Source organism: Zootermopsis nevadensis, unplaced genomic scaffold (genome assembly GCF_977971745.1).
Source record: "Zootermopsis nevadensis isolate Lab colony 2312 unplaced genomic scaffold, Znev_1.0 Znev_ptg000030l, whole genome shotgun sequence".
In the NCBI taxonomy this organism is placed as follows: domain Eukaryota; kingdom Metazoa; phylum Arthropoda; class Insecta; order Blattodea; family Termopsidae; genus Zootermopsis; species Zootermopsis nevadensis.
In genome coordinates, this window is record NW_028259162.1 from 22,589,755 (window position 1) to 22,603,314 (window position 13,560).

The 13,560-nt window shown below is 41.2% G+C and overlaps 1 protein-coding gene across 4 annotated transcripts in view; it reads right to left on the bottom strand.

Annotated features, from left to right (window-relative positions):
* Window positions 1–923: 923 nt before the first annotated feature.
* Window positions 924–13,560, bottom strand: part of for (cGMP-dependent protein kinase for) — an 89,891-nt gene continuing 77,254 nt past the window's right edge. For all 4 annotated transcript variants that reach the window (XM_022077767.2, XM_022077768.2, XM_087358808.1 and 1 more), the window contains 12 exons: window positions 9,807–9,920; window positions 9,563–9,668; window positions 9,069–9,132; window positions 8,491–8,568; window positions 8,307–8,401; window positions 8,071–8,217; window positions 7,571–7,718; window positions 6,922–7,263; window positions 5,909–6,038; window positions 4,069–4,195; window positions 3,110–3,172; window positions 924–1,758 (listed from right to left, as the gene is read on the bottom strand). In XM_022077767.2, coding sequence (XP_021933459.1) covers window positions 1,593–1,758; window positions 3,110–3,172; window positions 4,069–4,195; window positions 5,909–6,038; window positions 6,922–7,263; window positions 7,571–7,718; window positions 8,071–8,217; window positions 8,307–8,401; window positions 8,491–8,568; window positions 9,069–9,132; window positions 9,563–9,668; window positions 9,807–9,920 — 1,580 coding nt within the window. In that variant the 3' untranslated portion in view covers window positions 924–1,592. The remainder of the gene's footprint in view (window positions 1,759–3,109; window positions 3,173–4,068; window positions 4,196–5,908; window positions 6,039–6,921; window positions 7,264–7,570; window positions 7,719–8,070; window positions 8,218–8,306; window positions 8,402–8,490; window positions 8,569–9,068; window positions 9,133–9,562; window positions 9,669–9,806; window positions 9,921–13,560) is intronic.

Genomic DNA, 13,560 nt, shown 5'->3' on the forward strand with positions numbered 1-13,560 from the left:
AACCTACACATATTGTTCTTTAACCAGTTTATTAATGTCAACATTATTTTCATTACTGATGTCATAATGATACATTTTATACATAGGGGGGTCATCACAGTAGCCACGTGGTCAGAGGCATGGGTCTTGTGCTGCTTGTATCATGGGCTTGAATCCAACTCAAGGCACGGATGTTTGTCCGCATCTTTCTGTGTTGTGCTGTCCTGTGTAGAGGCCTTGCGACAGGCCGATTGCTCATCCAAGGAGTCCTACCAACTGTCAATAGATCAGAGCCAACAAAAAGTTGGGACCCACAGATGCTCAGGCACTGAAGAACGGGACATATAAAATAAATTAGGTGGCCACTCAAATATTTTGTACCAAAGCCCATGACAATTTAGTTTCGCCACTGCTGTAAGACATTCTTTTTTAAGTCTGAAGGTTTGGTGGTGGGGAAGAAGAACTAAGATTCAGTCATATGAAACAGAACAGTTGATATCAGGAGTGGAGGGATAAATTCTGCAACCAAAACATGAGTGAACGACACATCTCTTCCAATACCTACATGATAGAAGATAACCTGAAAAAACTACAATTGATGGAATAATATCTCAGGGCTCTTATAAATTAACTGATTTTGTTACATGGCATATGGGAATTAAATTTCCATCGTGTAAAGTATTTTAAAGGTGGCTGATGTAGAAAGTTACTGTCATTTAAAAAGAAGAGATGCCAGTGAAAGGTTAACTTCAATAAGGTATTTCCTCCACAGACATAAACCAAAGTTACTAAAATTGTATATAGTGCGACAAAAAACAACGATGACGATGAAATTGGGATAGAAATTCCAGTCAAAAGGGAGACACCAGGTGTGGGACCACAATAATCTGTCAAATATGCCTAACTACAGAGTATCACTGATGAAAGAGGGAGGCACAGAGGCAGGCAGGTAATATAAAACTTTATTTTAAATACACCATCTCTCTGAACAAAGCATTGCCTTTCTGTTATCAAGCATCACACACTACGGGGTTAAGTCTATGTGCAAATGTTAGAGTGACATATGTACATATTAATTTATAAACTATATCATTCAAACGTAACATATATAAAATAACTAACTTAATAATTTCTATTGCAATGGCAAGAATATTGCAATGGTAGTGTGCTTAGAAAACCAGGACAAAAAATAATCTTACCCTCAGGATTCTAAGAAATTTACCATCTCTTTATACACACTTTCACTTAGAAACGCTTTGTACAAATTAATTACATCGTTGTTCGCTTTCAGTTCAAAAATGTCACAAGATTATCAGGACCTTAATCAACTACAAACCGTGTGGCAGTCTTTAACATAATCAAATGTGTTAAACAAGCCTTCTTCCCTTGCACTGTTTAAATGGCACTCAATACAAATTTAAAACAAGTGGGGAAACCATCTTCTTCAACAACGTGTGCTCAGCTGGAAGGGATCACTATTTACAAACTACTGCAGGAATGGCACTCTGTAATCCAGATCAACAGCGTATCAACTAATACTTATTGTGAACGTGTTCTAGCCTCGAGTTGCACCAATCTGGGTCATCACAGTGACACAGCACCAGAAACAGGGTCTAAAACTCAGCATCCCAGCCTGTGAGGTCATCCAAAGGGGGCCCCTCACTGTCAGGAGGATATTCATCGAAGTTGCTCGTGTCAGTCACATTTCGCACCTTTGGAGTTATGGGGGGAATCAGGGTGTGATTGATGAGGCCTTCCCAGTTGAAGCCATCGAACCACCTAGAAGCAGTCACATCTCACATTTCACTTCCCTTGAAGACGCAACACGGAGACAGAAAATATCAGAGAAAGGGATTTAAGTTCCCGAACAACAGATAGAAATTGGAATGACAGAGGAGGACTGAATGTTTTGGCCACTTTCTCATCAAAATACTGTCCCATTTACAGTTCTTGTCACTTTTGACCAGGTCGCTGGTGTCATCAATGAACAACATGTTTAAATTATAAATATAATAACATTAAGTTCATCCATGTAAGCTGTAGCTTCACTGATGTAAATGTATCTCAATAATGTACATGTAAAAACAAAAACATGTTGTATAAAATTCTCAAAAAAATATTCTGTAGTTTCAGCTGTTGGTGTTTTCCGTCTTGTATGGCCTGAACGGCATTGGCCGTAGAACCATGTGTTATTACTGGAGGATTTTCATAATTCAAATTATTTGCTACACCAGCGGTTCTCAACCTTTTGGTGCTTGTAGCACACTAGAATTAGAATAAAGAACCACAATTTAGAGTTTACCTGTTATTGTAAAGAGAGAGAGAGAGAGAGAGAGAGAGAGAGAGAGAGAGAGAAATTACTGTAAAATAGAATAATTATGACATTTTGATACACACATGAATTTATAAAACTTTAGCAAATGCAATCTTGCTTGGCTTGATCCCACTCACACTGGGTTTTGGTACATATTTTTTTTCCACATTTTTAACCGTCACAATTTCTTGTAGGAAAATGTCCCATTTTACGGGGCACTACTTATATTTAATGTTCATCGTAGACTGTCAACAAACGGAGTCCACACAAATTCACTGCAGCAAGGAGTCTAGTAGAAAAATTTCAAGGTCTTCAGATGCACGACAAAAGCTGTTAGACTTTTATCAGCAATGCATTCTGCCTTTTTCTGTTTTGATATAATGTTTCATAAATAAAAATATTTTTTGTTGTAAATCACACATTGCCACTTTATAATTTACATGATTTCACGGACCCAGAGGGCTGGAGTGGGAGAAAAACAAATTTTATACACAGCGTAATATAAACAAATCATAGTATGCATAAGGAAAATAAGAAAATCACTTCAAAGACCTGGACATCGATGGGATGCCCAATGATATCAGAATAAAGTCAAATGAATATTTTAACAAGGTTCGCAGTAGTGGCTCTTCCTGGAGACGTGTGAACGTATTTGAGGATTTGAGACTTTGCCTGTCATATTAAAGAGACCTGTTCTTGGTACAGAATTTGAAGGTTCATTACCACCACCACCAGAGCCAAATTCTGACACAGTTCACATTACAAAAAGCATTTCACCGGCATGAACACTACAGCGACAAACTGCCAGACACTTACTTGTGCTTCTGGATCTCACTAATGCCACCCTTCTGATAACCAAGCCTCTCTGTCGGGTTGTCCCTGAAAGTGCAATATCAAACATTGAATTCATAACTGATAAAAAATAGTATCACTGTCCTCTGTGGCCCATTTCTGTGTATTCTGAATAATTTTGGGCATTTCTTATAATTAAGATAATAAAATATCATTGATGTTCCATATCGATTAATCGATTTACATTTTGGAACATCTTTTACACAACATGTTTCAGTTTTTATAAAACCATCATCAGGTGTAAAATATTTACGAACTTAAAACTCAAATATGATTCCATTTGCTGATGTTTCATGCCATTTGTTTGTCAATTTTGGGTGAGGTGTTGTCTTTTCTGTGTTCAAGTCCCTGTTTGTTAATCAAGACACTTCTATTACATATATTAGCATCTTATAGATGTTCTGAGGCAGGCTGCATCTTCAAACATAAACTATTCATCACATCACGTGCATTTACATCAATGTTTGGAATATCAGCAATTCAATTTCATCAGTATTAATATTACAGGAAAGTTTTTGCCATGGCACTAGCAGCTGAACTGCTGATTTTAGGTGCATCAAACCAGCATCCATGGGACCAAAATGTCAGTTTAATAGCATTTGAGGTTCTCATGACATATTTTTACAACCCGGAAGACAACCATCTCCAAAATATCAGTTCACTTCAGCAATTCTCAGCCATGAGCCTGATAAATAATGCAGTATTTTACACGTAAGTGGAACCAGTTTTTGTGTGCCAAAATCAAAGACTTGTTCAATAATATGACTCGGTTAGAAAATTATGTTAATTAAAACTCTCCAAATAAATTTAACCTTAAAGGCTTAATCTTGCAGATAAAATCTCAGTCACACGTATATTAAATGAAATAAAGCCGCCCTTTGGTCTGCCTCAACGTAAAATTCATGTACCTAAGGAGCACTTACCGACACAGCTTCTTGATCAGCGCCGTAGCATTTCTAGTGATATTGCGTGGGAATTCAATTGCATCAATGCCTTTTAGAATAATGTTGTAAGTCTTCATTGGGTCAGACCCAGTAAACGGTGGTGTTCCTGTGGACACAGTAAACTCATTTTTCATTGTGCAACTCTACATGTTCAGCTTCCCAAAGTACACATTACTGGTAAATGGAGATTTGTATCCTACGATAACAAAAACAAATACAAAGATAAAAATAATTATAGCAGTAACACTAATACAGTAAAGCCATCAAGGTGTCTATTTGTGAAAACAAGATAATTATAAAGACTGATAATGCAGCATGAATTAAGCAAATAAAAGCATAAAAAATTTTCATTACAAAATCTCAAAGGAAGAGATAACATACTAAACTCAGTTTTGGATAGGACAAAATTAAAACGCATTCAGAAGAAACGGTGTGAAATGGATTCAACTTAGTCAGACTAAGGACATTTCTGGACCAGTGACAGTCAGTCAACCAAAGAAGACATTGCACCACAAAATTAGGTAATTTAACACATTACATGACTTTCAAGAACAGTGCACAGACTACCGAAGCTTCCCATAGTACCAGAATGTCACGTGCTCGAATCCACCCAGTTTGTTTAAACAATTGGTGCAAGAATCTTAATTGTGTAATAAATATTTATCAAGGTATATCACTTACAATATGAAGTTCAAAAGTGCAGTAAATGATCAAGCCCATGGCAAAGTTGTCATATTTACCCAGACACTATAATACAAATTATTCCTCTCCACAGAATTCAGCAATGTTTAACCTTACCATCTGCGTCACACTGTTGAGTACATTCCGCGTGCTAAACGGAGTAGCTTCCAATTTACGACATTATTTTGTTCACTGGTTCCAGCCATGATTTATCATTACCGACCATATGAAGCTCCCCCCCCCCCCTCCTTTATAACAAAATATTGTCAAATTGCAGTTGTAGTCATCTTCAAGGTCTCGTAAGCCAGAATACTAAAAAATGCCAAATAATTATGACGACGATTCACGTGCTTGTAGCTTGCCAGTAAGAGGACAGGAGGGCGGGTGTATTTTGAGGGAGGGGAGGAGGTGGTGGTTAGAATAAAGTGTGACTTGAAACTTTGAATACAGAAAATGATCTACATAATGATTGTAATTTTCTGCATCTAGTGAGCTTAAAACTGTCAGTCGGGAGAGTGTGGGTAAGATGAGGTGGGTAGACCAGAACACTACTATAAATTTTAAATATAAAAACTACCCACACATCTCCTGTTTGTAGTCTGTCTGTGGTGAGGGTATAAAATGGTTGTGTGTATTTAGGTCATAGTAGACCCAGAATCTGACATCTGCAGTCGAGTTACATTTATAGAAACTAATAGAGAACTATATTCTCTCAACAAAAAATAAATGTGTAATGTATGTTGTATAAGGAACATTTCACCACATTATTTTAGTGATAATAGAGTCACCGATATATCAATTTTCTCAGTACTATTGTAATACCATGCCCATTTAAATTTTAGCCAGGAATTTGGTTGTTTAAATATTCTATTCCCATGTGATCAAGGTTAATCACATATCTTCACCTCTATTAGATATATCACTAGGAATATATCTCCCTGATAATCTTATAATAGGCTTTGATGACAAATCAGCAGTGTTGGGAAGGACAGGAAAATTCAATGCTGAGTCTAATTCAATATTCAAGCGAGGCTTATGGAAACGCTCACACTCGCAAAGCAGTTTAGCACCAGCTGGAATAAGCAAGATTTTGAATTTGGCTAGTTAAGTCACGCCAACACGTAATGACAAGACATACCTGTAAGCAGCTCAAACATGAGCACACCAAGTGACCAGTAGTCTGCACTGATATCATGGCCTCGGTTCAAGATCACCTCAGGTGCCACATACTCTGGAGTACCGCAGAACGTCCACGTCTTACGTCCTTGCTGTGGGACAAAGCAGCCGCATCACTAACGGTCATGAACACACGGCACGAAACAACTCTTCAAGGAAGATTATAATAGAATTTTTAGCTATAATACTTCCCATTCTACCCAATCCTGATTTGACTGCCAGAGCCATCTAGCAGTTAATCAGGAGACCTGAGTGAGAAATGGCCGCTGGATTTTTCTTACGAAACATCTCGTATCATGCTCTTACGGTTCATTTACATGTCGTAAATCTATGACATGGGATCGCCGGCTTTACTTCCCCTCCGAAGAAAGTTGTGCTACGAAATTTTATCACCCTTAAAAATCCATCGACCTCGGCCGGGATTGAACCCGCGAGGGCAACAATTTGATACTGTATGTTTCATAAATTTTTTAACCATACTGTGATCATGCAAGCACGTCTATATTTCTAGACATGGGACAAGCCAGATTATTTTTATGTATTCACTTTAAGAGTATTTTCATTCAGAAACTATTTCTTCTGGGTTGCAGGTCTTGTTCAGGTGTATCTGGATAAATACAGTGGGAAAAAGAGTATGAAATATAAAGCTGGCAAAAATTATAAGTTTAAAACATACTGAAAATGAAAATGCCCAGTTCTTCATGTAGAGCAACAACCTGGTTATTCTCCCAGTCTTTCAACTCACTAATAACTAAACTCATACTATCTGTTATATGAAGAAGGAATTCAAAAAAGCAGTTACATAAACAAACAGCAGTCATCAGTGCGGAGAGAGTGAGAGAGACAGAGTGTTGAAGATAAGTATAGAATATATTAATGATGAAGAACCAGGATTCCAAAAAATAAACACTGACACACAACCAAGTTTAAGAAAATCCGATGCCACAAGCTCTGGAGACAACAAAATTACTGTACCTGCAGTTTCTTTGCAAATCCAAAATCAACCAGTTTGACATATCCATTCACATCAAGCAGAAGGTTCTCTGGCTTGAGGTCTCTGTAAATGATGTTGCGACTGTGCAGGTAGTCGAACGCCTCCACAACACAGGCTGTGTAGAAGCGTGTGGTGGAGTCATCAAAGTGACCCTTGTCTCTGAGGATAGTCCATAATTCGCCTCCAAGGCATGCCTCCATGAGCATGTACAGGTATTTGCGGTCTTTGAAAGTCTTGAACAACTTGACGATGAACTCGCAATTTGCCTCGCCCATGATCTCCTTCTCAGACATGATGTGCTGCTGTTGCCGCGTCTCCACAATCTGCAACGTGTAGGTACGTATGAATTTGTGTTTTTCAAAATATTCAAGGACAATAGTTTCCAAACTGGGAGGGGTGTAAAATGTTTCATGGGTTCACTGGCAAAGAATGGAAACGAAGGCTCATGATCCAAAGTCAATCGCATGTTTCAAAAGTCACAGTCTCAGCCAAGGGAGAAATCCTGCAAAAATCAAGAGGGTTTGGGTACGTTAAGTTTTCAAGTTAATGTCTGCAGGATTCCCCTTGGTGACTTTTGTAGTGGTCTACCACGGCTGTTCTTTCGGACACTGAAAAATTCTTGCTCTCTACCTGACTCTTCTTCATCTGCTTAAGAGCAAATGACCTCATTGGATCCCCAGCAATCTGCACCAGCTCAACACGCCCAAAGCCACCAACTCCCAGGGTTGCCAGGATTCGCAGGTCTGCAAGTTTTACATCCCGGAACTCCTCATTGATTCTGCAGGACAACAAAACAGCAATGTCACTCAACTGACACAAAATTTAAGGATGTAGCACAATTTCTACAAGCAACTAAACAATCTGTCGGAACTTGCGGAAACTGGGATGTAAAGCTGGCAGGAATCTTCTAAATCAAATGAAGAAACCCACTTAGGAAATTTAAATAAGCAACTTCAGAAAATCATCAGTTAAAACATAATTAATCTTCTAGGTCAGCAAATGCAAAAATATACTTACTGTGTCTGTAATCCCTGGATGAAGCACAGAACAAAACAAGATAATATCAGAACACAGACACGTGACTGCACATCACGAACAACTCACACACAACACATCTCATTACCACTCACCTCCTCCTCTCCACGCCCTCATCCTTGTACCGTGTTCTGATCTCATCGAGGCTAGAGATGAGTTGGTTAAATGTCTCACGGTCAATCACCAGACAAGTCACACCCTCGTGTTCATCGGCGATGATGTTGGCTGTACGCAGGTCATCACTGGAAATAAAACACATTTATGCTACTTTGTTTCTACACTTCACCAGAGTCACCTCAGATCAGCATTTTTAAATTCAGATATTTCTCACCCCTGCAGAGCCTTTTCTCCGAAGAAGTCTCCCTTCTGAAGGGTGCGTATGTACTGCTCCTCCCCGGAGTTGGGCTGCTTTATCGTCACTTTCACCTGAAATGCAAATCAATGGCTTCTTATAAAAGAAGTTCAATCAAACTTTTGAGGCACAACTTAAGTGACCTTTTCATGTCAGCATTCACCTGTCCTTTGCTGATGATGAAGAATGTATCACCACGAGCACCTTGCCTAATGATGTAATCGCCTGGATTGTAGAATGTCTGCAAAAATAAATACATTTTAACATTATTCATTGTGCGAGAGGCACTGTGACAGTCATGATGGCTTAGTGGGACATGATACGTGGCTCTGTTTCTGTCAGGATGTCTTGGTTACACATCATCGCATCTTACAGGCTTCCGTCCCAGTAAGCACGGCTCAGAAACAAGGTTTTGATCCAGTCAGGAAAGAGAAGTTCCATCCTATTCACGATAGCTCAGTGGTACACAATGTGAGGTTCTGTCTCGGTCATGACGAGTTCTTCAGACATGATTTTAAACGCTTTTCAGGCACTCAAAGATTCAGCGTTAACACTGGTAACTAGAATGCAGGGCTACAATTTGACAGCTGTAAGTGAATTCTACACGCTACAAATCTAGTTCAACTGTAAAATACAAGCATGCTTATGTTCAATGACGAAGTAGGTAATATTATGTTGCGCGTTTAACTTAACCACACAGAAACTGGGAGTTCTACTCAAAATGAAGGAAAATTTTCTCACCTCTTCAAGCACATCTGAGATTTTGGTCAATGTTTCCTCTGGCAGGTTCTTGAAGATGGGGACACTGGAACACGAAAACACGCACGCCTGTGATAGGAATCGCATCATAAGGCAGACATTCTGTACCCCTTTCTGTCACACTGGGCCACAGACGTAACCAGGTGTACTGCCTATTGCATAGTTTTGCTCCAGTTTTTGGATTTGTCTGCTTCAGACCATTAATAAACTCAGTACCTAACACATCCACTAACCTCAGATACTAATACATTTTGGAACATCCACGCACAATAAGAAACTACTTGGAAGTTAACTTTCTTTTGAAAGCTGTATGATACCCAGCTCAAAGACAATTCCTTTATAAAAAAGTAGCTTCATCTTCAAGTAATCTGCAAAGACATGTATGTAGGAGGAATGGACGGCATATGGAAGTGTCCAACTTTATCCTCCTGGATTCACCGGGTGGGCCCAACGTAGGGACAAGTCACTGAACCAACCTCTTAAGGAAGTCCGTGTATTCTGCTTGACGGATGAGGCCAGTGCGCATCATGATGGTCTGGAAGCACTGGCGCTCGATGGCCCATAGCTTACAGTCCGTGGCAGCTGTAACATGCGCAACACACAGTCAGCGAAACAGACCGCAGCCTTCAGCCTCATGATGGCCAACACAACAGGCACAATGTGATCTTCTGGGTGCAAACTGCAGGACTCACTCTGATAGTACGCAGAGTATGCACTTACCCTTGATGGTGGCTGTCCTCTTGCAGTTGTACAGAATAGCCAGCTCACCAAACACCTTACCGGGAGCGAGGGTGCTGAGGTACTTGTTCTCCCGCGACACCTCCACACGGCCCTCTGCAATGGCCAAAGAGGACATCTGATTATTCAACGGCAAAATCTTGTGTCGAGTGTACGAACGCGACGAGAGTACAATCCACGTAGAACGAAACTAAGACTGATCGACATTATTTAACTGAGAAGAAGAGTTCAAGAAAATCAAGTACTTTTATGCGCTTATTATGTTAATATGTTGGAGAGAATACATGTATCATACAGAACATGTTACGTGGGACCCTTGTCACCACAACATGGCACGTCCTCAGGTCGTGGATGGAGGAGAAGGCCTCCAGATATGGTGGGTAGATGTGAGTATGTTGAATAAGCAGTCGCGGACAGCCGACAGGGGGTGGTCCTCCAGCTTGGGTTTGGGCGTGGGGCTAACAACCCTTCACCAAAAAACTTATGTTGTTTCCTTGTCATAGCACCAAGCTTAAAATTTGTGACACAGATAAAACATACAGGTCACTACACAATTCAAAACCTGAACCTAAATTTTTGGTAGTGGACTTTTAAATTCCAGTCTGTTACTTTGTTTGTTATGTACAAGTGTGTATTATCAATGTTGCAGAGTCCTTGAGACGGGAACAAACAGCTACTGACATAATAATTCAACAACCAATGTGTACATACAGTCGATCTTTGCTCTTAGAGAAACTGATCTCATCTGTGCCTGGGTATACCGAGTAGTCTCTTTCAGACTAATATTTTGTATGCTTCTGTCTACCTCATCCATGTTTGCTACACGTCGTATCACATTCCCTCATAATATTTGGTAAAGAATGCAAATTATGAAGCTTGTCGACTACAATTTTCTCCATCCTCTATTACTCTCTCTCAGGTCCAAATATTCTCCTCTGAACTCTGACCCCAGACACCCTCAATCCACATTCTTCCCCAAGGCTCAGAAACCAAGTTACAGTTTCAAAAATCGTGATCTCTAGAAATATGTGAACTTGCACGACATAACGGCGCCAATTTTGAGCATGTAATCCACAAATGAAAAGTCTCCAGAATTTTTCTTTGTGCTCGCTATCGATCGGGTGTCATTTCGTCCGGTTCAGTGGGGTATACGTTGATGACCTATTAGTAACCTGGCAGTTGATACAATCAGTGCTCCTGATGAGGATAATTTGACCTATGAAGTTTATAAGACTTTATAAGATTTGGGAAACAAGTTACGAGGAAGGGAGGTGGGTGGAACCGGATCAAGATGTGTCCAATGGCAGCTGTTTGTTTACCTTTGGGTCCTTCTGCCAGAGCGTATGACAGCCATCACTGTTTCGTGCATTCCGACATGTTTTCCAAACATGCTTGAAGGGCCTGTGACCAACCACCACACCACAAACGAAAATGGGCCGAAGGAACAATTTTCCATCGTGATTTACCACGGCGCATGTGCAAGAGAGCGAGACGAACGAATCGTACAAGTCAGCGATTGCGTATCGAGTCGAAAGGCAGCCCGAGGTCACGGGGTCGAATATTGAGGCCACGTAACACGACAGCACTGGCCTGTGGAATCAAAGTTGTACCGTATCCGGAACTGAGGCAAACCTCGAAATATCTCAGGATCAGACCCTGACACGAGACTGGACTATCGAAACAGCGTCGCTCCGCTGAACCCAGAAAAAACATCGCTGATGATACAGCATCGTCCACTTGATGTTGCCAGGGTAACAACCCTGCCCCAAGCAGAGGGGTCGCATCGAAATGTGTCTCACTGCTAGCGCGTGACCGAGTTTTCTCGTTGTTTCAATCAGTTCCTGCAAGGAACAACTCCTTCCAGACACTGGTCTATTCATTCATAATCAATCCACGTGTGGCTTCACCATTAACCTGCAGGGACGCGGGCACTTTCTTTCCGTCTTCATGTTCAAAGAGATCTCGAAACATTCGTGGGAGGTAGCAAGGGTTGCAGATTCCCCTGAACAAGTGGCAGCCACTTCCTTGTGGCATGGACATCCTGAATAGAGACCAGCCCGTATCGCAGCTGCCGCCAGACTTTCGCTATTACGACACGCGGGCAGCGGAGCGTGCAGGCGTAGTCACGAAATCTGCTGTAACTGGAGCAATTTGGTCCTGCAATTGCCAGTCGAGTTTGTGCCCTGAGGAAAACTATTCGCACGGGGCAGGCAGACCACCGACTCACAGACTTCCCTAACGAAAACCTGAGTCTAAGAGAGAGAGAGAGTAGGCCACGCAAACAACTGGCGTTTACAAACCATCAGCATTTTGCTACCCCAAGGCCACCCGCTCGTCTTCCAATTTGTTTGGGGCAACGAGAAAACAGGATCAGAGCGAAACTCAGACCTGCTCGCTCACTTCTCGTCTTTCGTGCTACACCAACGAAGTGCGGCTGCAGAACCCCCATTCCTCAACGGCGATCACAACTTGAGTAAGAAAACTAACGCCAGGACTTGCATTTATTATTCGCTTAAAATAACTGCGAACACGAAGACGGCTATCTTCTGGGTTGATGCACCATGTTGCGTAGTAGAATCCCACCGACGTTTCAGAGGATAGCCCTGATGATGGCGGAAAGCAAATCTGAACAGTCGGTAAACTGCCACCGGACTGCACGGTGCAACGAACCAGACGACAGTCATCTTTAGACTCACCGCCGTGAAAACCTCGAATCCTACATAACTCTTATCTATTCACACGCCTTCAATCGTATTCTTTGTTTTCGACGTTTACTACCGATAAAAGTTTTGTGGAGGGTCAATCAGCATCTACTCAGGGTGTCCGTCCGGGTGACTCCCTCACTCAGAGGATTATCACACGAACGAAAATTAAACTCGGCAGCCAAATTTTAGTGGAATCAGCAACTCCGTAGTTGCACTCGACAGAAAACAAATTCTGTTTTTCAGTCCCTCAACATTCTATTCCAAGCCAAGAAACGTAACACTTCTTAGCGGCCGACGAATCAACTGCTGGCGATAGCGAGGCTACATCGTGTAACTACAGTCCAATTTGCCTTTCACCTCCGTCGTAGCATTTGAAAGGCTGCAACATTTTAAAAGGGAAAGGCAGAGCGAGGCAAATGGCGACTGCATAATGCAGCGTCAGCTCGCCACCGGGTGTTCGCAAACAAATTCCCGTGTGGTTCATAACATACACCACCCGCCGGTATGGGATTTGCGCAGTCGCCAAGTCAGAACTACTCGCCGTTTATGGAACCGGCAGGTTCGCACCGGTTTCTATCCTAAGCCAGATTAATCCACTCCACACATTCACAACTTATTCCCTTTCTGTCTATTTTAATATAATTCTTTATCTGCGCAGAGATGAACTTTAAATTTTTTCAAATTGAAATGTTGAATGCATCTCTCCAGTGCATGTTCCTTATTTCATTAGTCTTATTAAAATTCGGCGGCGGGAAAATTGTTGTACGGATCTCCCGAATGTACCAGGTTCCTAATTTTACGTCTGCTGGGAGTAGCAGAAGAACGGAAGTAGATTTCTGCATGAGACGACCCTACGACCTTTTGACCCGTCTCAACCAGAGCCCGAAATTTATCTTCAGGTCTGTGGGATTTGTTTCAGAAACCCGATTGTGTCACGAGCATAAGATGACCGCAATTGCAAATAACTTCGTCTTTTCCGAAAAAAACAAACAAAAACAATTGCCCGAAAAAGCCCAAAATGTTAAAACACT